Source organism: Condylura cristata, unplaced genomic scaffold (assembly GCF_000260355.1).
Source record: "Condylura cristata isolate star-nosed mole 26May11 unplaced genomic scaffold, ConCri1.0 scaffold00019, whole genome shotgun sequence".
NCBI classification, from domain to species: Eukaryota; Metazoa; Chordata; class Mammalia; order Eulipotyphla; family Talpidae; genus Condylura; species Condylura cristata.
In genome coordinates, this window is record NW_004567120.1 from 15,737,296 (window position 1) to 15,761,412 (window position 24,117).

A 24,117-nucleotide genomic window follows, 5' to 3' on the forward strand; every position below is an offset into this window, starting at 1 on the left:
TTCTGCTCCCCGCTCTGTCTCTGGTGAATCCTCTCACCCTCCGCATCTCTGGCCTGTACTCCAGTTCTGTATGAATAAATAAATCTTTAAAAAAAATTGTTAAATAAAAAAAAATAAACCATCCCTATTTGAAGATAACATGGTTGTCTACAAAGAAAATCTTAAGAAGTTTACAAAAACCAACCTACAATAAGCAAGTTCAGCAACAGAATATAAGGTTCATACACAAAATCAATTCTATTTCCATAATACAATTAACAAATAAACAGATGCCACTGTACCACTTACAGCACTTTTTAGTCAAAGGTATTATCCACTGACATTTCCCAAACCCCTATGTAAAAAGGACCCATACATAAAATACACTGCTATTTTGGATATTTTTATTTTATAACTAAAATGATAGGATATACAGATGACAAATAAGCACAGGAAAAGATACTCAACTTCATTAATCCTTAGGAAAACATAAATAAAAGCCACAATAAATTGCTGTTTACAAGAATGATTAAAATGAAGAACAGTAACACGAAATGATAGTAAATATGCATAGAAACTGCATGATACATACATTGCTAGTGGGTGTGTGAAATGGTATAGCCATTCTTGAAAACCAGTTTGGTAATTTGGCATAAAACTAAATATGCAACTACTATATGACCCAGCAATTGTATCCCTGGGCATTATCCTGCAGTAATGAAACTTATGTTCATGTACGTATATGTAGGCAAATGTGAGGAGCAGCTTTATTTGTAATACATATATGTATTACAACCAGGGGCAGATAGTCACACAAGCTATGGTAAGTCCATGTCATGAAATACCATAAAGCAATCAAACAAGTGAGACACCAATTTGGATGATTACAAAGTAAGCTGAGCTAAAAGAATCATTCCCCAAAGATTATATATGATTCAAATGACAAATGATAGTCAAGGTGAACAGATGAATGGTTACCATGGTGTAAAAGGTGGTAAAAACAGAAGGGAGTAGGGTATTGCTCTGAGAGGGCAAAATGGGGGATCCCTGTGACCGCAGAGGTACTGTACATGTTGACTGAGTAAATCAGTATCAGCATCTTGGCTGTGATGTTGTGCTGTAGTTATGCCAACGTCACCACCCAGGAAAAATGGGCACAGGTTGTGTGGGATCTCTATATTTCTTACAGCTGCCTGGGAATCTACAATTATATTAAAATTAAAAGTTTAGTTTTTAAAAATTATCACAATAGAACAGCTATATACCAGAGACCTTTGTGGGAGTGAAGTGGGGAAAGGGATCAAAACCAGTGGGGGGAGGGAAATGCACTGGACTGTGTTGATGGCACAGGGTGATTTGGTGATGGGTTTGCAACTGAGATGGAAAAATGCACAAAAATATGTAAAAATAAACTACTATAAAATTTTAAAAATCACAATAAACTGTAAAATACTAAGAAAAATAGTGTAAATGGGGAAATACTTATCATACAAAATATCAAAGGGTGAAGACACTGCAATTCCATAGCAAAGAGAAAAAATAAGCAGTATGTTATAAAAATGAACAGAGAGGGCCCTCCCTGGTGGCGCAGCGGGTTAAAGCACAGCACTAAGAAGCTTAAGCCACTTCCGCATGAGTTGGATCCCCGCCTGCCTGCCCCAAGGAGATCCACATGGTGAGGCAGACCTCTCCTGACCCGCCCGCTGCTCCCCTCAGCAGTGTACTTCATCGATCTGCCTGTTCTGCTCCCCACTCTGTCTCTGGTGAATCCTCTCACCCTCTGCATTTCTGGCCTGTACTCCAGTTCTATATGAATAAATAAATAAATCTTTTAAAAAAATGAACAGAGAACACCAAATTTATCCACTTCCCTTCACACATACACACAATTAGTCAATAAGTAATCTGAAAAGTAGTCAGCTTGACTAGTAATTAAGAAAATGTAAATGAAGAAAATGCTGATAATATTTTCACTGTTTAACTATGAAAGCTTCAGAAACAAACATACAAAAAGGGTAATAAAATAAGCAGCACTGTAGGGAAACATACATTTTCATAAAAACAATGACAGCTCACATTTATTGAGTGCATATTATCTGTCAGGCAACTCTCTAAGCATTTTACCTATATTAACTTACCTAATCCTCACAACCACCCTCTGAGGTGGTTGACGAGCAAACCAAGCACTGAAAGGTTACAGTAATTGGCCAAGTCACAGAACTAGTAAATAGCAGAGCCAATACTGAGCATTTATTTTCTAGTTGTTTTGTTTTTTACAAGAGATGTGTATTATTTGTAACATAAAAATTCATTTTCACACAATTAAATGATGTCCCCATAAGGTAGCGGCCAAATATTGTAGCACCAGCCTTATTTCAATGATCCACCTCATTTCTTTATGTACCACATGCCATGTACCAACCAAAAAAAGTTGACATTACCACTATTACAAATCATGAATAAGCTTTTCTGTATTATCTATAATTTAAAATATATTTTTCCTCTTTGGCTGTTTCCTAAAGCTCTGAAATCATTGCTTGACTTGAATAGAAGTGTCTAATTTGATGAAACATGTACAAAGTAAAGTGTATTAAGATCTCACTTTATTTTCCAATTTCTAAAATATCTGAGGCATTGACAATAAAACCCAAATTTATATAGCTTATGAATAAGCCAGAGCTCTTTATTAACTAAATTTTGGTTTAGCAAGATTCTACATGTCTTCTAAGTAATGTTCAATATAGGTGAAGTGTCTGTTATTGAAGCCTAACTACTTGGAAACTGGTAAGCCATATATATGTCTCTACTAGCCAAAATATTTCATCATTTCCTAATTGTGCCATACAGCTGACTTATTATTACATTATTATGTTAATATACTCTAAAATGTTATACCTATTCCAAAGATATTCTGTCTTATTCTATTTTATCTCCCAATAGATTTCATTTAGGAAGTTTTATTTTAAAAAAGGAAAACATAACACATCAATAAATTGTGAACAAGAATATACTTGGTAAATATAAGCACTAAACAATTGAAGAAAACATTTCAGTGTAACTCTATTATTACTAAATGACAATTTATCTAGACTACTACTGGCTCTCAGATGATTGTAACTTTTCCAAAAACAAGCATTCCTTGGGTCTAAACCTAAAACCAGAAGGAACAGTCTGGATTTAATTTCTATCACACAGGGAAGTGAGTCACATTTGGGTATGGGTTAAAAATATGAATCTCACAATCAGTCTTGAATACTGTGCTGCTTCATTAGAGAGCAGAGTTCAAACCTTACTCACAGACTGTCTGCCAAGGCTGAAGGTAGCAACTGGTGAGTAGCAATCGGTCCACTAGATGGCCGAGTAGTAGCAGTGAAATTAGGTAATCCTGCAAACGCAGGTGGTTCAGTTACATTACCAAGGAGACAAACTTTAAACTGGTGTTCCCAGCCTGAGGTGCACTTCCACTGATGAAAAAGAACCCTGTGGCAGTTGCAGACAGAGGAACAGAGGTGATACAGAGCCAGCAAAGAGTGAGAGGCTATCACCTGGTGTGATGGGGCACTAGGTGTGATCAGCAATGGGAAGGGAGCCGGTACCCAGCCCAAATGCCCCCCAATCAATCCAGGTTGTGTGAAAGCAGTGTTGCCCATGTTTGATTTGGTACATTTATTCTAAAATAGAAAAAGGGGAAAAAAACACTGTGATAGTCTTCTGACATTAAATGACAACTAGATAACATAGTTCCAGTCAAATTAAGTGTTAAATATGAACATTTATGAGATTTTGTTGTATTACCTCTCAATATAAAATGAAAGATAATATAGTACTACGCGTACAGAGCTCCTTATTTGCTTATCCACAGAAAACGTTTACCTAATTTGATCTACTTTAAGAGTACAAAAAAGTTTCCAAATAGTTTGATGGGGGAACGAGTATTTCAGAAAATTTTGTTTTCAGTAGTCACAGCTGAACTTGCACTTTCTCTTTCTAGCGCACTGGCATACTTTACTAAACGTGAGTATTTATTTTAAACCCTGACCCTCAAAGTCATCAAAGAGACAGCTCTTTAATAGAATTTTTAGAAATTTTAAAATATATTCCATGACCCACTAAAAAACATTTCATTATTTGTTACCCCACCTAAGAGAGATTATTTAGTACTCAATCACAAGTTATTAGATAACATAATAGGAAAGAGTTCCAGAAGGAATACTCCAGCTTCATCAGGTTATCAGGTGTTACTGAAACAGTTGCGCCCAATTGGATTTAAATACAAAGGCACTGAAAGCGTGCTTTAAAAAAAAAAATTCTGAACCGTGGAAGGGAAATTCAAGATTACAATTATCAACAGATAGAGATATCTGCAGAGAATGACACTTTAAATAAACAAGCAGTCTAATTTCAAGATGACATATGACCAAAACTCAGGGAATACTCCTGAGGTTCATATACAAAGTAGGGAGACTACTGATAAGAATTCAATGTGCATTGGACCTCAAATCAGAGATGGTTTCAATTTATGATACTATCTTGGGAATGAGGAGCAAAATTCCAAATAGTTGACTTAGAAATGCCATACCATCTCTTTGCTAAATTGAAAGTCTGTCTTCAAGAGATGATTACCTTTGTGGTCACTAAAAGAATCAAAGAGCATTCCGCTTGCCCTAAGGAAAATTCTGTTTGTAAGACAGCAGGAGTTAATGCAAATGGTATTCCAAAACTGAATCTTGCAGTCTGTGTAACAAAGGAGTAGATGTACTTGGAATGGAGCCCCAAAATTGAACCTCCTGTACCAGGTGTAGGGAAAGTAAATCCTGTAGTTAAAGCAATGGTTGCTATGTTTACAGAGCCAAAAGAGGTCGCCCACCTGTAGGGGACCAGCTTCTTCAAAATTAAATCCACGCATATCTCCAAACCCTAAATAAGAGTAAGAGAGGAATGGAAGAAAAATTATTTTAGGGATCTCCATGAAACATCTACTTCAAGATGGTAGATGGAAACCACACTAAGTACTCCCAACTCCTAGAAAAATCAGTTAAAAAGCACTTAGTGAAAACATTTTTTAAAAATACAAAGCAGAGTTTTTTGAAGAAAGATGTCAATTTTCCAGACAAGAAGGGAATTCCTATCTCTGAGCATAAGTTAAAGCTGCTTAGCCCAAGAAAGTGACTTGAATGAGATTAAGTGCCTTATCACTGGAAATATTCTGGATTGTGGGTGCAATTTGAGGCCACAGGGTAAGGCCTCACACTCCTCAATCAGCAAAGACTTAATAAAGCTTAAATACGAGAAAGTTCTGTAAGAGAATGGAAAAGGCAACAGAGACATGCAGTAACCCCATGTTGGTACAGAAAATATGCACAACTAGCTCAAAATCAATTACCTTTTTGGTATGGAAACTTCAAACTAAGACTTGGAAAAATAACATCATAAAACAAGTGAATGTGAAAAAGAACTAGGAGAAATCCAGTATTATAAATAAAAAGGCTCAAGAGATAGCTTTAAATAGTAGACAACTGAGGAGGGGGGAAATTAGTGAATTGGAAAAAAAGAACAGAGATTAAATCTTCTGGAACATAGGGCTCAGAAGGGTATGGGAATGAACAGAGTAGTTAAGATAACAGTAAACAAAGAGAAGCTTCGGTGAAAAAAAGAAGAGAGATGCAATCTGCTGGAACACAGGGCTGAGAAGGGGATGGGAATGAACTGAGTAGTTAAGATAAAAGAAAACAAAAGCGAAGCTTCAGGGGCCCTCCCTGGTGGCACTGTGGGTTAAAGCACAGCGCCAGGTGGCTAGCCTGCGGCCACCGGCCACCACAGCCACTTCAGAAGGACTTCAGAAGGAGTTCCGCTCCTGGCAGGGTAGCTGACCCACATGGCAAGTGGACCTCTCCTGACCCGCCCGCTGCTCCCCTCAGCAGTGTGTTTCATCAGTTGGCCTGTTCTGCTCCCCACTCAGCCTCTCGTGAATCCTCTCACCACCCCTGCACCTCTGGCCTGTACTCCAGTTCCGTATGAACAAATAAATAAACCTTAAAAAGAATGAGAGAAAGAAGCTTCAAAATACATACAGAAGGAAAAAACAATGGCAGAGACAGTGTTCAGAGTTAACAAAAGATTTTGTTAGAAGTGGAGGAAAACATCCTCAAAGTTAAAAAAAAAAAAAAAAGCCATCAAACTCAAGCAGGCAACCTTTCCCCAATGACCATCACAGACACACAGCCCTTTTATAGACTACATACTGAACACCCGTAATATCAAGTACATGTAAAGGGGGAAAAAATCTGAACTCTATTACACAGAAAACAACAGATTAACCTAATACAGTGCGACTGCCAAACGGTCAACAAGCTCGTTATTAGCAACAAATAAATATTAGAAAATGGTGAAAGAGGGCCCTCCCTGGTGGCGCAACGGGTTAAAGCTCAGCAGAGACTATAGCAGCAGCTGCTTCAGCGCCAGTTCGATCTAGCTCTAGTTCAATCCCCCCTGGAGAGCTAACCCACGTGGCGCTGCAGACCTCTCCTTTCTTGCCCGCTGCTCCCCTCAGCAGTGTACTTCGTGGATCTGCCTGTTCTGCTCCCCATTCTGTCTCTGGTGAAGCCTCTCACTGCCCACCCCACACTCCAGGCCAGTACCTCAGTTCTGTATGCATAAATAAATAAAATCTTAAAAAAAAAGAATGGTGACATAATATCTTTAAAGTGTTAAGGGAAACAATCACTATGGGCTTATAATTCTATCCCAGTCAAGATTTATAAAATGAGATATGACTAAAGATCTGTTTTTACACAATAGCTCTAAAAGGCATTTCTAAAAAATCAGTTTCAAAAAAATATTTCATCAGAGTAAAGAGTCCTATTATTTTATGCACCAGTAAAAAAGGGGGTGAGAGAAAACCCCACCAACCTGTCACAATTCTACCTTATCACTTTTATACATTTTTAAAGAGAGCTTTTCAATATAGACATAACTTTTAATCAAACATGCATACATTAAGGAAAAACATTCAGAATCCAATTTTCAACTCAAATTTTTTGACGTCTTCTGTGCCACCAGGAGCACTGTTGATGCAGCATTTTTAAAAGAACTTGTAAGAGAACTAAAAGCCATATTTTCCCATGTGCTAAAAGCCACTTTTGCAAATATATAGACTTCAGTATATCAATAATTAAATATCACTTACTGTTACCTCCATTCCCTCCCCAAAACCATGGGTTTCTAGAAGTTACAGGAGATCCTATATTAACCCAGAGATTGTCACCCAAGTTACTCATGCAAGTTTTGATAGAAGGCATTTTGATATTACATGTACATGCAGTTAACAATGATCACATCAGAACTACCACCCGCCCAAGTGGGATTATAAAACACCATCAAATATTGTGGTGTATTTCTTGCAGCAACATGGATGGAGCTGGAAGGGATCATGCTTAGTGAAATCAGCCAGAAAGAAAAGAAAAAATACTGGATGATTTCACTCATAGCAGGAGTATAAAGGATCAGGGGAGAAAATAAAAATTATAATGAACAGCTATATACCAGAGACAATTTATGGGGTGGAGTGGGGAATGGGAAAAAAACAGGGTGGGGGGAGTGCACTGGACTATGGTGATGGCACACTGGTGATCTGGTGATGGGAAGCCCCCAGGGATTACAACTGAGATGGAAAAAGGCACAAAATGATGTAAAAATAAACTTTATTAAAAAAAAAACTCTATACCTTACATAAAATTTGTGTACTTTTATTTCTTTAAATCAAACATTAAATAAAAAACTTAGATGCATAAAAAATACTATGGTGTGTTTCAAATCCAGTGACATTAAAATGTAAAAAGAAAAAATATACTACCTCTTAAAATTGATGAAATACATTAACAAGTAGTACTAGTGTCGTCGCAATATTTATCTAAATTTGTTAGTTATGACACGCTTATGTTGAAGTCACATACATAAATGTGAGCTCCAAATGTTGCTTTTGAGTGTAATGATTCAGTTTATGGATGGTGCGGCAGAAAAGGAGGTATATGTAGAAGAATAGAGTACTTGTTATAATTAGTTTTACATTGCCAAGAGTACCACTCTCCTGAGATTTTGTGTTATAATAAATAATAATATATTTTATGATATATAATACATCACTATACATTACATATTTATGATATATAAGATACTATTATAAATGTTGACAGAAAAGATGATCCTCAAGCCATGCTTGTGATATGGTGATAGAAATTAACAAAGCACTTTCAGATTTAGGTGCTGTCATCAATGTCATACTGCAGACCACAGGCAAGTCCTCTAGTAGCCATCCAAAGGTGAAATTTTATCCCTGTGCCCTTTTATTTATGAACTTTCTAATCCTTTGGAAGTAATTTAAGAAACTTCATGCTAAATGTAGTGTATGCCTTGAAGTTTTTTCTACCTTAGAAATGTGAAAACTAATAACCTCCCCCAAATCACTTTTGCACTATAAATGCATCTTTGTTACTAAGAATTTGGAATTAAAGAACTCCCTTCCCTCTCATTTAGATCTTAATTCTTTACCCTCTTTACCCTCCTTACACTTATTTTATAATATATTTGTTTATATATATTTTGCATCAGTGTTCATTTTTGTACGATATTTGCTTTCTCCTCTCAGGTGTAATCCCCATAAAATACCCACCACTAATTCAACTGTGAACCATCGCTACAATTCCTTGTGTTCTTCCCTCCCCTGTTTTGACTCCCCTTCCTACCCCCCTGCAGAATGTCACTGATTTATAGTTGCCTGTTAATTTTGTTTTTTTATTTATTGTTATTATTTTTTTCCTGGTCCCTTAAGTGAAACCATTAGATCTTTTTCTTTTTCCTTCTGGCTTATTTCACTGAGTATAATCCCTTCTAGCTCCAACCATGTCACTGAGAACGCATGAGCTTATCTTTTCTGATTGCTGAATAGTATTTTATTGTGTATAGATACCGCATCTTGATACAGTCAACTATTTGGGTTGTTACCATATCTTACCCATTTAATTTTTTAAAATTCTATTTTGCTTAACCAATTTCTAACAAGATATTGGAAAAGTCTCCCTTTATTATTATGGATAGTCCATTTCTCCTCATAATACCAGTTCTTTTGTATTACATATTTCAAACCTATTTTATTATGGATGCAGATTCACGTTCCACAGTCTCCTGGTTGATTCCTTTCTTTCACCAGTGTGAAATGTCTATCACTAATTTGCTTTAAATCATATTTTGTTTGACAAAATGTTATCGTTATCTCACCATTTTTCTTTTTGGCTGCTTTCTGCCCAGTTTATCTTTTTCCATCACTGTTTTCAACCGGAGTTATTTTAAATGTACTTTTCATAAGTAGCAAAGCTGAAAACTTATCTAAGAGTCTCTTAATGAGTTTCTTTATATTTATTTATTTATTTTGCCTGGAGGCTTTAGGTTTTAATGGCCTTTATGACTTCTAAAACAGGAATTTATGCAGAAATATTGATAAACAAGCATATTTTCTACAAAAAAATTGAAGTGAGTTTATTAGCTGGGAAATAACTGGCTCTGTAAAGAAAGAAATTGAGTATATATATTTGGTGGCTTAATAAAAATGATAGTAACTAATATTCTTGTACCATATGCTTTTAAAAATGCCTACAGTATTAAGTAATTCTGTCCTCTCATTTGAGGCATAAAGATATTAATTAGCATACCCAAAGTCACAAGGCTGTTTGGTCAATTTGATTTATTTCTTCATATCATTTTGTGTTTTTATTTGCCATGTTATAAGTATCTTTTGTCTTTTTCCTGCAATTTGGGTTCATGGAATTTTCTTCATTCCCTTTATTTTTCCCCGTATTGGAAATTACATATTTTAATTACAGCTGGCCCTGGAACAACATGTGTTTGATACAGGAATTTCCTTGTAAACAACGGATGTAAACATACAGTGTCAATAAATGCAGAACAGTACTATATTTACATTTATAGTATTTTCAGATATTTACCGAATTTTCTCTTCCTCGTGATTTTCTTTATAATTTTTTTCCTTGTAGCTTACTTTGTTGTAAGAATAGAGTACAAAATACAAAGTCTGTGTTAATTGACTTTACCTTGGTGATAAGATCTCCCATCAACAGGAAGTTTACCAGTAGTTAAGATTTTAGGGGAGTTAAAAGTTATATGTAGATTTTTAACAGAATGGAGGTCAAACACCTCTGACCCCTGTAATGCTTAGGGTAAATTTAATTTGTATGAATTTTTCTTTAATTTTCTTTTTTAGTTTACAGACTTAAACTCATGTTTTTCTCACAAAGTCTTAAGTTAATTAGTACTCCCTATCCTTTAAAACAAACAGGACCTTAGCACACATTAGCTTCCCTATGCATATCACTGCTCTATTAAAATCATAGAAAACAGGTCTGCTCCCTATATATGGCTATGAGTGGGAATATCTGTCTTGTTATTGTTGAGTTCCTCGGGCCAACCTCTATTTCTCTTCTAAGTAAGCTCTTTTTTATCCATACAGCCTGACTATAGGTGCTTAAAGCTGACAAAACTTTGTTTTTATGTTGAGCCCAGCTTACAATTCCATCTTGGATGCCTTAATACAAGCACTCATCTTCAAAGAAATACTAGATGGCAAAGGGCTTCAGCAGAGAACCCACAAGGCTCAAAGAAATCATCAGAGCTCTCTGAAAACACTCCAGAAAATGCAAATGTTAGCTGCCAGAGTGTCCCATCTAAAAGAGGCTTAAGAAATTAACTAAACAACTGGATAGGAAGAAAACAATTCAATGAATGTTCCTGACTATCTGACAAATAGAATCAGAGCCTCAGCTTCCTCACCTCCAAAATTTTGGCAGTTCTACTAAGCAAGTAACCAAAATAATTTTTAAAAATAAGTTTACAAAGAGCTCTCTGTATATCTTATCTTGCTTAATTTAATGTCAAGCGTTATATGCCAGCCTTCCTAAAGATAATACCTGGGTTCTCCTTGCTGTCAGTCAAGGACCAGCAAGTCAGGATTATTTATTAAGTGTTCTCTTAGCTGGTGGAAGAGTAAACATAAACTGGATTTCAGGGCCCTCCCTGGTGGTGCAACAGGTTAAAATGCAGCACTATGAAGCTACCGCAGCCACTGCAGCACAAGTTCCATTCCCGCCCAGAGAGGTGACCCCATGGCGTGGAAGACCTCTCCTGACCCACCTGCTGCTCCCCTCAGCAGTGTACTTCGTCGATCTGCCTGTTCTGCTCCCCACTCTGTCTCTGGTGAATCCTCTCACCCCACCGCACCTCTGGCCTGTACACCAGTTCTGTATGCATAAATAAATCTTTTTAAAAAATAATAAAAAATGGGACCTCCCTGGTGGCGCAGCGGTTAAAGCACAGCACTAAGAAGCTAAAGCCACTTCCGCATGAGTTCTATCCCCGCCTGCTCCGGAGGTGACCACATGGCGTGGCAAGACCTCTCCTGACCAGCCCGCTGCTCCCCTCAGCAGTGTACTTTGTCGATCTGCCTGTTCTGCTTCCCGCTCTATCTCCGGTGAATCCTCTCATCGCCCCCTCATCTCTGGCCTGTACCCTAGTCTGTATGCATAAATAAATAAATCTTTAAAAAATAATAATAAAAAATGAATTGGATTTCAAAATATAATTTAAAAAATCACTACAGCTAGCAAATTTATCGGCATGCCAATTATCATCACTGTGTCCCACCTCTAGTCAGTTTAATTGATCCGAGGAGTGCTCAGGTAGAAGGAAATCTGACCTTGGATCAATACATGACGGTAAGTCATTTCCAGACTCACTACTTTACCACTTAAGCTCTTGAATCTCTTATATCATATAAAGGGGGGAGGATAAAAGATAGCATTTACTGCCCCTGAAATTCCGTATCTTCCTTAACTACCTTCAACTTTTGATCTCCATTCCATAGTGGAGAAAACTGAGGCTCTGAGACACAAAAGAACTTTCCCAAGGCCAACCAACTAGTAAGTGAAGAAAATGGCCACAATACTTCCATTTTATTTCATGAACACATTAATTAGGAAGATAAATCCACAGCATCTCAAAAGGCAAAATATATAAATTCAAGCCCACATCCCTATTTTAAGCTCTTTCAGTATACATGTTTAGGGGCTTCTGTCTCACAATGTATAAAGGAATTTGGGGGATCATTTATGTTATTATTTATTTTTTTAAGATTTATTTATTTATGCTTACAAAACTGGGGTACAGGTCAGAAGTGCAGGGGCAGTGAGAAGATTCACCAGAGACAGAGTGGGGAGCAGAACAGGCGGTCGCCAACAGCAAAGTACACTGCCGGAGGGGAGCAGCGGGCGGGTCAGGAGAGGTCTCTGCTGTGCCATAAGTGGGTCACCTCCCTGGCCAGGGATGGAACTCTTGCTCAAGCAGCTGCGGCTAGCTTCATAGTGCTGCGCTTTAACCCATTGCGTCACCATCGAGGGCCCCACATGCTATTATTTCTCTGTATTACTTCAAGAAACTGTTGTCAAGAGATGACTAACAAAGAAGCTCAGCCATGTAATTAAATTTCTTTCCATCCTTCTGGGAAGAAAACAGGTTCTTCTTCCTTAAAGGCAACATTCTCCCTAAACTACCTAGTTACTTGATAACGATCAAGTTCCATGAATTCATATCACCTTCTCAAGAACATCATTACTGAGTGATCTGGCCTGAAAATTCACGTAATGTGATGAGTCATGTTATAAAAACATTCCTATAAATAGCAACTTATGAAAATATATGTAGCTCTTTACCATAACATTAATTATCCAACTAAGGAGAAAACAGAGAAAGGAAGGGAAAGTACAAATTCCTTGAAGAAACCCCTTGTTCCAACAAGAAAGCCTTCCACAAATGCTACTAAAAAAGCAGAATAAGCTTCAAAACCCAGCAGGGTTCTTATCTGCCACTGATCATTATAGACGCCAACTGTAAAAGTGGAAAATAAATTACTAATTTTGACTTTTAATGTTTGAATCACCAGGGAGAACTGGATAGGGAGAGATGAAATTAGCACAGCCATTTTTAATAGGAAGGAATAAAATTTCTAAAGGTGATCCTTTTATTTTAATGCCAAAATTAAAAAAAAAAACACACACACACACACAGGGTCACCTAAAATGGTGCACCAGTTTCATTTGTATGAAATATCCTAAGCATTATAAACTACTGGTCACCTTTCCATTTACTGGTTGGCTCCCCCTTCAAACTATAACTTGTCAAAATCATTATAACGTCAGGATTTTATTTTAAGGGAAGAGCTTTTTAAAAAATTCAAAATTAAAAACAATTTTCAAATATTAAAAGCATGGCATTGTAGAAGACTGTGAATTGCTGTGAGGTCTCACCCTCAACAAATGCCTTTAGCAGTTACAAAGTTGGGGGGGATCAACATGAGGTAAGGGAGTAAAGGGGCGATGGGGCAGGATTCCATAGAGGGAGAAAAGGACCCAAGAGAAGGGGTGGGGCTTAAGGGGGTGAGGAGAACTTCAAAGAGGACAGAACATGGGTGCTGGGGAGGTGAGGGAGGGGAGGAGGGAGGAAGCAAAGGAAGAACAGGGTTATAGGGAAGAAGGAAGAGAAAAGAAAAAGTAAAACACTTGAAACTAGAACCAAAAGAGGAATGGCATTCAAATACAAAAAAAAATTCAAAGGCACACCCACTTCCAGAAGAATCTTCAAAATACTGGGTAAACAAAGAAAAAAACCCCACAGATTTCAGAAGCAAGCAATTTACAAAAACTTTACAAAAGCATGCAAGTAATAGTAATCATTAAAGATCAGAAACTATCATCTTACTGGGAAAGATAGATCTGACTAACAAAACTTATTTTTTAAAGTAAGTCTTTTCTCAGAGTTACATGCCATATTAAAACAAAAAGGCAATAAAACAAGCTTTTGAAAATTTTTACATTCATACTTTTTGTTTACTGTGGCAAAATATGCTAACTCAACTTTTATCATTTTAATCACTTTAAGTGTACAATCTAGTGATATTAAGTACACTCACAATGTTGTTCAACCATCACCACTCTTTCTTAACAAAACTTTTCCATAATCCCAAACAGAAACTTCACCCATTGAACAATGCCCCCCCCACTTACCCCAGCCTCTAGTAACCTCCATTCTACTTTCTGTCTCTATACAGTATTAGCATGGCTTACATGTATATTTGAGACAAACTAAATGTCCAACAAAAGAGGAATGGAGATTTTAAAAAGTAGTATAGAGGTATGGTGGAACACATTTACAGCAACAAAAATTAACTACATTATCAACTCTAAAACAATGCTTACCAAAAATAGTTTTATTCAAGCAAAGTATACTATATATGTGAATGCTGAAAGAAATAAATCATTTATGGCCTTCTACATCTGAGTGCATTATACAAAACAGATTGGAAAAATACAAAGCAAACTTCAGAAGGGCAATTATTTCCAAGAATGGGAAGGCGGTGAGACTGGAGGGGTATAAAGAGGTAGTTGCAATGTTTGATTTTTTTTTTAAAAGTGCCTAAATAAAATATGCAAAATGTTAACAACTGTTAAATCATTTGGTAGGTATCTGAATAGTGGGGTATAATAGTCTATCCTTTTCCATTTGAAATCTTTTAAGTTTATTTTTATTTTATATATATTCCACAGCATTCTTCTTCCTTGTACCATGTATGAGTTCTGAAATCTTTAAGTTCAAAAAGAGGGACTAGTCAACATTTTAGAAAGACAGAAGATAAGATAACACATTAGCTTTGAAAAGAAAGATGGGCTAATATAGGCCAATTATAGCTTTTATTCAGCCAGGTAACTTAATTAGCTCCTTTATAAAAATTTTTTAAATTATAAATGAATACATACTCATATAATCTTTGGAAAAGATATTCATAAAGAAAGCTAATCAACATGAGTGTTGTTAGGGCACTTGAACCTGCTTTAGTCTGATATAATACATATATTTTTTAAAGTAAGTTATTTTGAAAATGTCTATTCTTATGAGTTAAATACACTCAACTAATTCATATGTATAAAGGATATCATGATTGATCAGTGCTGCTGTAGCACACAGAAATTTGGATGAACAAATATATACACCCAAGAAGACAAAACTCACAGCTGGGGTCCAGATCCCTCCTCTTACATGTCAAGGGAGGCAAAATTTATATAAATTACTTTAAATAACCAAGACTGAACAGTGTTATTGATAACATGGAATGACTGGAAATAAATCTTCTGTCACAGATTTAGTTAGGCTGAGTCAATTATGGGTACCTCATTGTAAGGAAATTAGGTTGCTATCTTGAAAAATATGAAAACAATCAACAACCTAGGAAAATTTCTGAAGGAAAATTAAATAAAAGGTACAAAACTTATATAAACAAAGATGATTATGTAAATACGGTTACCTATGTATAAAATAGAAGAGGAACAGAAATGAGTTATATTTTGGTAATAGAATGATACTTTACATTTCATTTTCTTTTTATCCTTATTAAATAATGACTAGTGTTTAAACTTTTTGGTGTTTTTTTTTTCCCTTTCAGATCTCTCCAGTTTCATTATTTTAAAATTACTACTCAAAGCAGAAACTCGACAACAAATGTTAGGAAACTCAAGTCAGGGAAGTTCTCCTGCATTAACTTCTCCTCTAGATCTGATTAGACTTAATCAGGAGAGCCCTTTTCTCTGTGATTCACTCCCTGACAACATGACTCTGGGCAAGTCACTGAACTTCTGTAAACTTTGTGTCCCTCAATTCCTAATTTTCTGAATTTATGCAATTTTCCAGAGAACTGAAAAGCTTACAGATTCAGCTCAGATCCTAGAACAATCTCCTAACTTCCTACCTCCTTAACCCTTAGGAAAACAGTGTCTTGCATTGGATTCTGCCTTGACAGGGGCAGGTCAAACCTGAAAAAATAAATTATATCTCTAAAGCTAAATAGCTCTCATTTCCCAGGAATAAAATTATAATTTATTGAATACCAGTGCATCTAGCACTGTACCAGTGCATATACTGTCTATATGAACCACCTTCTGGGGTCCCACCACAGACCCACAGAATTCCTGGAGATAGCAGGAAAATCTGCATTCGTAACACATTTCCTAAGTGATTGCTAAACACACAAGTTTGAAAGCCAAAGGTCTGAGGTCAGTGTTTTTCAAACTATTAATGACAAATCTTTAGTGGGTTGTGATCTACATTTAAAAAAAAATATAGTGGGATGTATCATGCAGTTGCATGAGGTAGGTATTGTTTATGCAAAATTTATCAGTTATATATTGTGTATGTATTAGGGTACAATAAAAAATTATTTCTTACTGTGAATCATAGACCAAAGGCACTAGTTTGTCATTAAAGACTTAGAATAATGTGCAAGGAGGGTAGAATTGAAATACAAAAGGAAGCATGAAGAAAAAAAAAAAACAACTTAAGCTCCACAAGTAAAAAAATAACAAAATTTAAAAGTCTGATCATCTACAATGATAAAGGGAATTCAAATACAGGCAATGTGTCCAAAAAACCAGCAACTTTACTTTAGTCAATAACTTAAATATTCTATCTCCATTTTTTGTTTGTTTATTGTAGCTAATAACAAGTAGAAAGGACAAATAACTCAAGCTTCAGTATTCCCTTCACCAGGTGGGGTGGAAAGTAGAAAAACCATGAGAGCAGTAAGGAGGAAAACAGTTTAGTTAATTCATAATCTAATTCCAATCCCCAGATAACCAAAAACAACCATCCATTAAAAGATTCCTATCTCTCCTTGTGACGCTCAAACAATATATTCAGGGTCCCACCATGCAACACAGCAAATCAGTTCAGAAATATTATTTATTTATTCAAATATTTATTAAGTCATCCCTTGTTTTCTCCCTTTGTTAAACACCAGATCACGGAATTCCCGGGAAACTGGGGTCACGACTGTACCTCTGGGTGACGTGAAGATATCCAGATTGTCACGCAGCAGCCGGCGGATCGCGCGCCTGCGTTTCTACGCTCCAAGGCGGGAAAAGCAGGGCACTGGGTCCCGATATTCCCAGGAGAGGAACCTCCCGCTTAGCGGTGGAAGAAGTGCTTCCTTTGGGGCTTCGGGCCCAGGAGGCTTACCCACAGCGGGGGGTAGGAGGAGCGAGGGGGGGGGGTGAGGCTGGGGGGGTGGAAGTTGGGGGGAGGTAGGGATACGCGAGCGCGCGCGAACACACACACACACACACTAAGCAAGCCGAACGTCACGGAACCCCAAGAGTCTATCAAGCAGCTGGGATGGGGGCGTGGGGAGCGCGAGTAGTGAGGCAGCAATACCTTCTCAAATCTCTCTTCACAATCCTGCTCCCTGAAGCCACCCTTCCATCCCAGCCTCTCCGAAGGAGAGCCAGATCTAGAAGGAGCGGCTGGATCTGGAATTCACGTGCTGCAAAAGCGGAATGGATAGCAACCTGCAACTTACCTCAGTGGCCGCTCGCTGTCCAGACCCCAGCGTCAATGGTAGGCCGCTGAGAAGGCGCAGCCGCCTGAGGGGTTGGCCCGGGCCCACGCTGGCCGGAAAGAACCGGCCTTCTCAGTGGGCAGGTTCTTGCCGGAGACTAGCTAAACTAGACCGAGGATTAAATGGGGTCGACTAGTAAACTGAAAAGGGCAGTGGCTGACCCTGACTGGCTCGCGCTTTGATTGGTTGATTCTCGGGTGATTTCAAAGCAGACTCTTCTGTGATTGGCCAGGAAGTCAAGCGGGAACTCGCAGGTGGTGGTAGGGGGCGGGGGAAACAAAGTGGTTACCCAGGCAACAGAGACGCAGACCTCGCCACTATAACCACTAGCCGAGAACAGACCCAGGTGAGGAAATCCTTAACTTTAGGTGGGGGAATATGGGGGTACTCAAGTACCGTGGCCTTCGGACAATCTAGGAACAAGTCTAGATCCTGGCGATTCAGAGAGATACCCCCCCAAACCCCAAATTGTTGAGCGAACTGATCCTCGTCCTGACTCCCCTGCCCCAGATCCTAGAAGCTGACGTAGCCTTAACCAAAATAAGGAAATCCTATCACACAGGGGATGGATACTAATCAACTGTCAGAATGAGCATGTGGAAGCTTCCCAATGCCTTTAGACTCACACACACTTGTTGATATAACGGTGATTTAAGAGTGACAACTGTTTCTTTACTGGTACTTCTATCTGGGTGCTGCTCCACGTTGGGACAGCCTCTACAGCTTCTAGTTGCCACATACAGTCATGATTTTCGCTGGACCAGTATGCCTTAGTGGGGATCTATTTTTTAGGCGGTATAAATTTTCAGACTTAAGGGGGTAAATTGGCCCGTGTCATTGGTACGTGAACAATGTCCTGTGTGTGGGAATGTAAACGCTGTGACCTGAAGGTTCTAACGGATGACGTTGGTCGGATCCGTTGAGTAAGAAACAGTTAGACCAGACCACATTTAGTGGGTGGGAGCGTGGTGTTCAGACTATTCGTACTACTTATACCTACCAAATACTGCTATTTGCCAAAAGCTGGTTGGAGAATCCCTGAGAGAAGGTAAGGAACTGTGTCCAAAAATGAAATCGGAGTGAGGGTAGAGGACTAAGTTTGATTAGAAAGCTGGGGGTTATTTCTCCTAAGAGAGTCCTTTTGAGAGGATTCAAAACAGACATTTTCCTAAAGAAATGAGGAAAGCAGGTCTGTTGACTGGGGGAGAGAATTCCCAAGCACGGAAAGAAAACTTGCTGCCTCAACTACCTTTTAGATTGAGGTGGTATATAAGAATGAGACAGAGAAATAAAATACTGACAAGTGTATTCATTTTGACTAAAATAAAGATAATAGAAGAAAGATTAAATCAAAAGAGATTCATTTCCTGAATCCCTTTGGGTTTATGAACAATTCCAGGAAGTTTCAAAAACTACCTTCCATTAAATACATTTTAAGTTTGTAAGCTCTGAAAAGTCCTGGTAGTTACTTAAGATTTTGTATATTTAATGGCAGTGGGGAAAGGCCTAGAAAGATAAAGCATTTTTGCTGTTGTAAAGACAAAGGCAAAATGACTTTTTAAAAATAGATTGGGGATCAGTGAGGAATATAATTGTCAAGAAATGTAAAAAAAAAAAAAAGCCAGTTTATTATAATTTGGACATAGGCAGTGATGTTTACTTCTGGTTTTGTGAAGAATTTTAATGCAGAAATTACTAAATAATTTATATAATACTAATAAAGTACTACATAAATAAAGTTGCAGGAGAAATGCCAAATTTACTTAAGAGAGTAAATGGATTTTGAATATGTTGTCATTCTGCTATAAACAGTATTTTACATGGGAATATGTATTTACCTACTAACTTAATTTGGTTCCCCAATACACTAATTTGGCGCTTCTTTATTATTCTGATATTAATTAATATGTATACATGGGTTAATGAAATATAATTTCTTTTTGAATAGTCTGGAATTCAGAGCTTTCACTAACTTAACCTACATTTGTCCTCATTTAAAGTCAAAGAGCCATCTCTATTGACACTGTAGGTGCAGGCAAATAAATAGAAAGCATGACTTTGTCATCTCTGACAACCAGAATCTGCTTTAATCTCCAGTTACTTCAGGGTCTGGAGCCATCCTGGTTGAGCTTGCTGTATTGGTAACTGGCCTCAATGTTTTGGTAATGGACTGGTTCTGAAGTGTCTGTCTCTCTAGCTCATTGTGGCTAGCACAAAGAGAGATTGCCCCAATCACACTTCTGTGTTTAAAATCCCAAGGTTAATGCAGGAAAACCAAACCCACTGTCTGGAAAATGTTGCCACTGGAATTGGCCTAGCAAAAGTAGAAAAAAGAAAAACAACAGCCCTATGGAATTTGTTTTCTAAATAGCCAAATCTCAAATATACTTAGTAATATATTTTGTTTACAGTGAAATTCCTACTTAAATTTTCCTACATTTAAATTTATTTTGGATATATATTTAAGTGGCAATGCCTGATTCAAACACAAGCAGTGAAGTTCCAGAATTTTTTCTTAATTCTACACTCTACTACCTGAGTAGCCTAGGCAAAAGGAAAAAATACATTCCAAGGTATAAAGGTGGAGGACTCTAAGGTTTCTAATAATCAGTTCAGTTTTTAACAAAACAGAATACCTGACAGAATAACAGAAGGGAAGAGTAGTAAATTAGACCTGGGGTTATAGCCTGAAAGAACTTGATGGCTAAACTCAAAATGAAATTTATGTATATCAAATTTAGAAATGAAAGTGTTACAAATACATAGCACTGCATAGATCGTAATCAGGTATATCTTGCTTTAGTTTTTTTATAATAGGATATGTTTGTGTCACATGAACTTTAATAGATTTTAATAAAGTTTAACTATTCCTAATTTGTTAGACTTCTGAAAGAGCTAGTAAAATCTTTATTTCCATTGAATTTAGAATATTTCCCCTAAAATTCGTGTCATTGTTATACTTTTGATATTTTCAACTATGTAGTGATCATAAAATATTTAATTTCTTTGTTTCCCAAAATGCAATATGAGCAGTTGTCATGATTTTTTAATTTTGTGTTTATATTTGATTATTACTGTTGATATGGTAAAAATTATCTCTGCTTATGGGCCAATTTTATTATGATACTTCTACTCCAATTTAACTAAGTGTAAACCTGTGCCATTTTATGCCAGCATAATTTGGAATTTAAGAAGTCTAGCTCCTGATATGCATCAAGTATTGTGTCACTATAAGTTATTGTGAATTATTTGTTTATCAAATATTCTCAAGCATAAACATCTCAAGGAGTGGCATCTCCTTCAAAGTAGCTACTTTGGGAGGCTATCTAATGCTGGTAGTATTGCTCAAATTCCCTTTGAAACTATTTTAGAATTGCCTTGAAGCCTATGGCACATTCTTTTGAATATCTTTAAAGCAAATCTTCACATTCTGAAAGCAGATGTAATATCTAGCTATATCTACAAACTGCTTGGAGACAAATCTGATGTGTAAGCAAATGGTGTAATACCATAATGATACCTATTTTCTTGGTGGTGCATATGAAGGCAATTCCAAAATATTTTGAGCATTCATAGTATAATTCAGTATATAACCTTCTAAGGTGATGACTGTGAAATGCAACATTCATAGGAATTTAATCATGCTCCATTCAGTATTCATCAACTGCTGACTGTGTGCTAGCTGTAGTTATTGAAGACATTTATTCAGCCTACTGGCATGGCAGCCCACTGCCCACACTGCCCTGCCTCTCACCAGAGGAGAACCAGGCCAGAGCTCCTTCCCACCTGGTGAGGATTTAGAGTTAATCTGCTCTCCCCCAAAACAGAATCCAGTGCACCCACTGATCCACAGCCTTTCTTCATAACTTCCATCGTGGCTACCCAGATGACATGAAAAAGCCTTTGATGTATTTCCTGGTTCTCTTTTGTAGCTTTACCTACTCTGAACTTTCACCGAACTGCCAGCTCCCTTACAATCCTCAGGAACTGGACTGTAGTTCCCATACCCGGATACTTATGGGTTAGAATCCTAAACTGGCCTCCCTGCAAAAAAAAGAGTATTAACCTGAGACATTTGCTTGTGCCCTGAAATTCCCACTGCCATATCCCTGCCAAGTAGATGTTACTGCATGAATAGCAATTTTGATTGCTACCTGAGCCTCTGTATTTGGGACATCTAAATAGCCTTCTTCTAGGTTAGCTTTACTGGCTCTGGATATTTCCCTCTCATCAGCCTACCATTGAACTCACACAAGCCTTATAATCAAGTGTCTGTGGGTACTGGCACTATATGTCAGATAATAATGATATTTTTATATATAACTTTTCATATTTTAGCAAACTCTTTTACTTTCATTGCACAATATGACCATAACAACAGTTCTGTAAGGTAGATAATGCTGGAATAATCAAACAACTTCTGCTATGTATTGTTTTAAGTCTCATTTATATGCTTTCAACTCAAAATGATGGTTATATCATTGCATCTGATATCTGGATGCATTTTTCTTTTTCATAACCGAAGGTAAAAAGTATTTCAAAAATATTTGTTTTTAATGTTAAGTAAATATTTAATGAACATGTAATCAACTAGGACTTTTGAAATATAAACAGTAGCTTCTTTGTTTAATTAATTGTGTCAATTATTCATTTCCATAGCAGACTACCACACCATACTGTGAAAGAAGATTGTTTTATCACCTCTTATTTCACCTTTTTCAATTTAATGAGTTTTCAGTATAATGAGTTTTATCATTAACTTATTCCACATCATTATTAGAAGCAATATTCATGCCCAGCAAAATTAAACTTTTAAAGAGCCAATAATAAATAATATATGTTGACTACTTACTATGTGCTAGACAGTGTTCCAAGTTCTTTTATGTGTATGAAGGTACTGAATCATTGTAATAATCCTATGAGTTAGCTCCATTCTTGTCCCCATTTTACAGATAAGGAAAATGAGGTACAAGTATCCTCTGCTTTTTTAGACTTCATCTGTGACAATTGATTTTAGAAAGACTTATCTGTTTTTGCTAAGCAAAAGAAATCAGAAGAGGATTTCCACTTTAACAACAAAAAGTGAAAAGCAAGCATAGTGTCCAGGTTGGTTTACAGCAATTGTTCTAGAGGCAGGATCAACCTCCTTCCCTTGGAACTATGTTATACAGGTTGTGCATTTATCTTATCACTCTTCCTTTACAATAGTGTGATTTTAGTTTTTTATGTGTTATTTGGTAGGTTATTTTTGGACCCGAGGATAACCATATCTATTTTCCATATCGTTTAATAGTGATTCATTTTTACTTCACATCATTTTGGTTTATAAAAGGTTTCCTAGGAATACACTACTTTGGATATGGGGAGAAATCCATAAGAGAGTTCAAACGATTTTGCTCAAAGTCACAGGGCTAGGAAGAAAATGACAGACAAATCAAGGCAGTCTAACTCCACAAGTCTTGTTTTTAACCACTGTGACATACTGCCTCTATGTTAGATGTACAGGGCAGTTTAACATTTTTTCCATACCCTTCGCATCTCTGACAGGCATTAAAAACAGTTTCCTATTTAACAAAGAAAGTCGAAGCAACAGTAAAACATAATAATAAAGCAGAAGGTTTGTATAATACCATCTGCATGCAGATTGATTTTGACAGGTGACGGCTCCAGTGCACATGTGAGAGTCTCTCTGTAGTGCTGCCCTAGGCACAATGCAAAAATTTTAGAGGATCATTTAATAAAGGCATTACAGAAAAATTTCCTGCCAATTAATTTAATAAGGTAATGTTTCACAAATATCAGAAGTATAAAATTACTCCACACAGTATACATTTTCATTGAAGTAATGTTGGTTTGCAATACTGCATTTGCTTTAGTGGTTATAGTTTATACCTCAATGAATGTATATTTTCACACCATGCTAATCACCAAAACCCCAGTAATTCTCCACTATGCTCCATTGGGCCCTTCTGCCCCCACCCCAACCCCTCCCCTTCAGCCACAATTTTGAGGTAGATGAAGTAAGTGTGAAGGAGACAATACTTTTTGTATTGTAAGAATCTGCTATTTAAACTTAACCTCCCAAGTGGTTCTTAGGTACACTAAAACTTGAGAACTACTTTAGTAAGTATAAAATAAATGCTTGTTAGATTGAGAATGAAATTTTAATAAAGCAAATTGAATGTTGAATTGACTTGCTGCTCCCAGATCTCTGAGTCAGAAAATACATACATTGAAGACATTTACAATGATTCTCAAGGAGGAGTAAGAGACACAGCTACCCTTCCAAGGGTTTATGCTAACACTACTTCACTTTTATGAAATGCGTCGATACCTGCTTTCACTAACCAAAAGAAATCAAGAGGGTTTTTTTCTTTTATCACAAAAAGTGGAAAGCAAACATCGAGTTCTGGGTTGGTTTTGCAACTAGCATTATGAAGGCAGCCCACACTCCCAAGCAGTGAGAGTGGTACTGCCAAATTCCTCCCTGGAATTCCTCAACTACTTTATACAGCTTGTGCGGCTATAATAACTTCTACTTTTACTATATGTTAGTATAACTTTAGATTTTATGTGCTGTTTGGTATGATCTTTGACAATTCTCAACAACAAATTCAATGTAAATTAATGGGGAT

General features: G+C 37.0%; 2 protein-coding genes across 2 annotated transcripts in view; one reads left to right on the plus strand and one right to left on the minus strand.

Moving 5' to 3' along the window:
- NUP62CL (nucleoporin 62kDa C-terminal like) overlaps window positions 1-17,612 on the minus strand; it is a 59,783-nt gene extending 42,171 nt beyond the window's left edge. The window contains exon 1 of the mRNA XM_012727100.1: window positions 17,444-17,612. The gene's annotated coding sequence lies outside the window, so the exon portion shown is untranslated. The remainder of the gene's footprint in view (window positions 1-17,443) is intronic.
- PIH1D3 (PIH1 domain containing 3) overlaps window positions 17,449-24,117 on the plus strand; it is a 34,184-nt gene continuing 27,515 nt past the window's right edge. Inside the window, exon 1 of the mRNA XM_004685681.2 lies at window positions 17,449-17,481. Within this exon, the coding sequence (XP_004685738.2) occupies window positions 17,479-17,481 (3 nt within the window). The 5' untranslated portion in view covers window positions 17,449-17,478. The remainder of the gene's footprint in view (window positions 17,482-24,117) is intronic.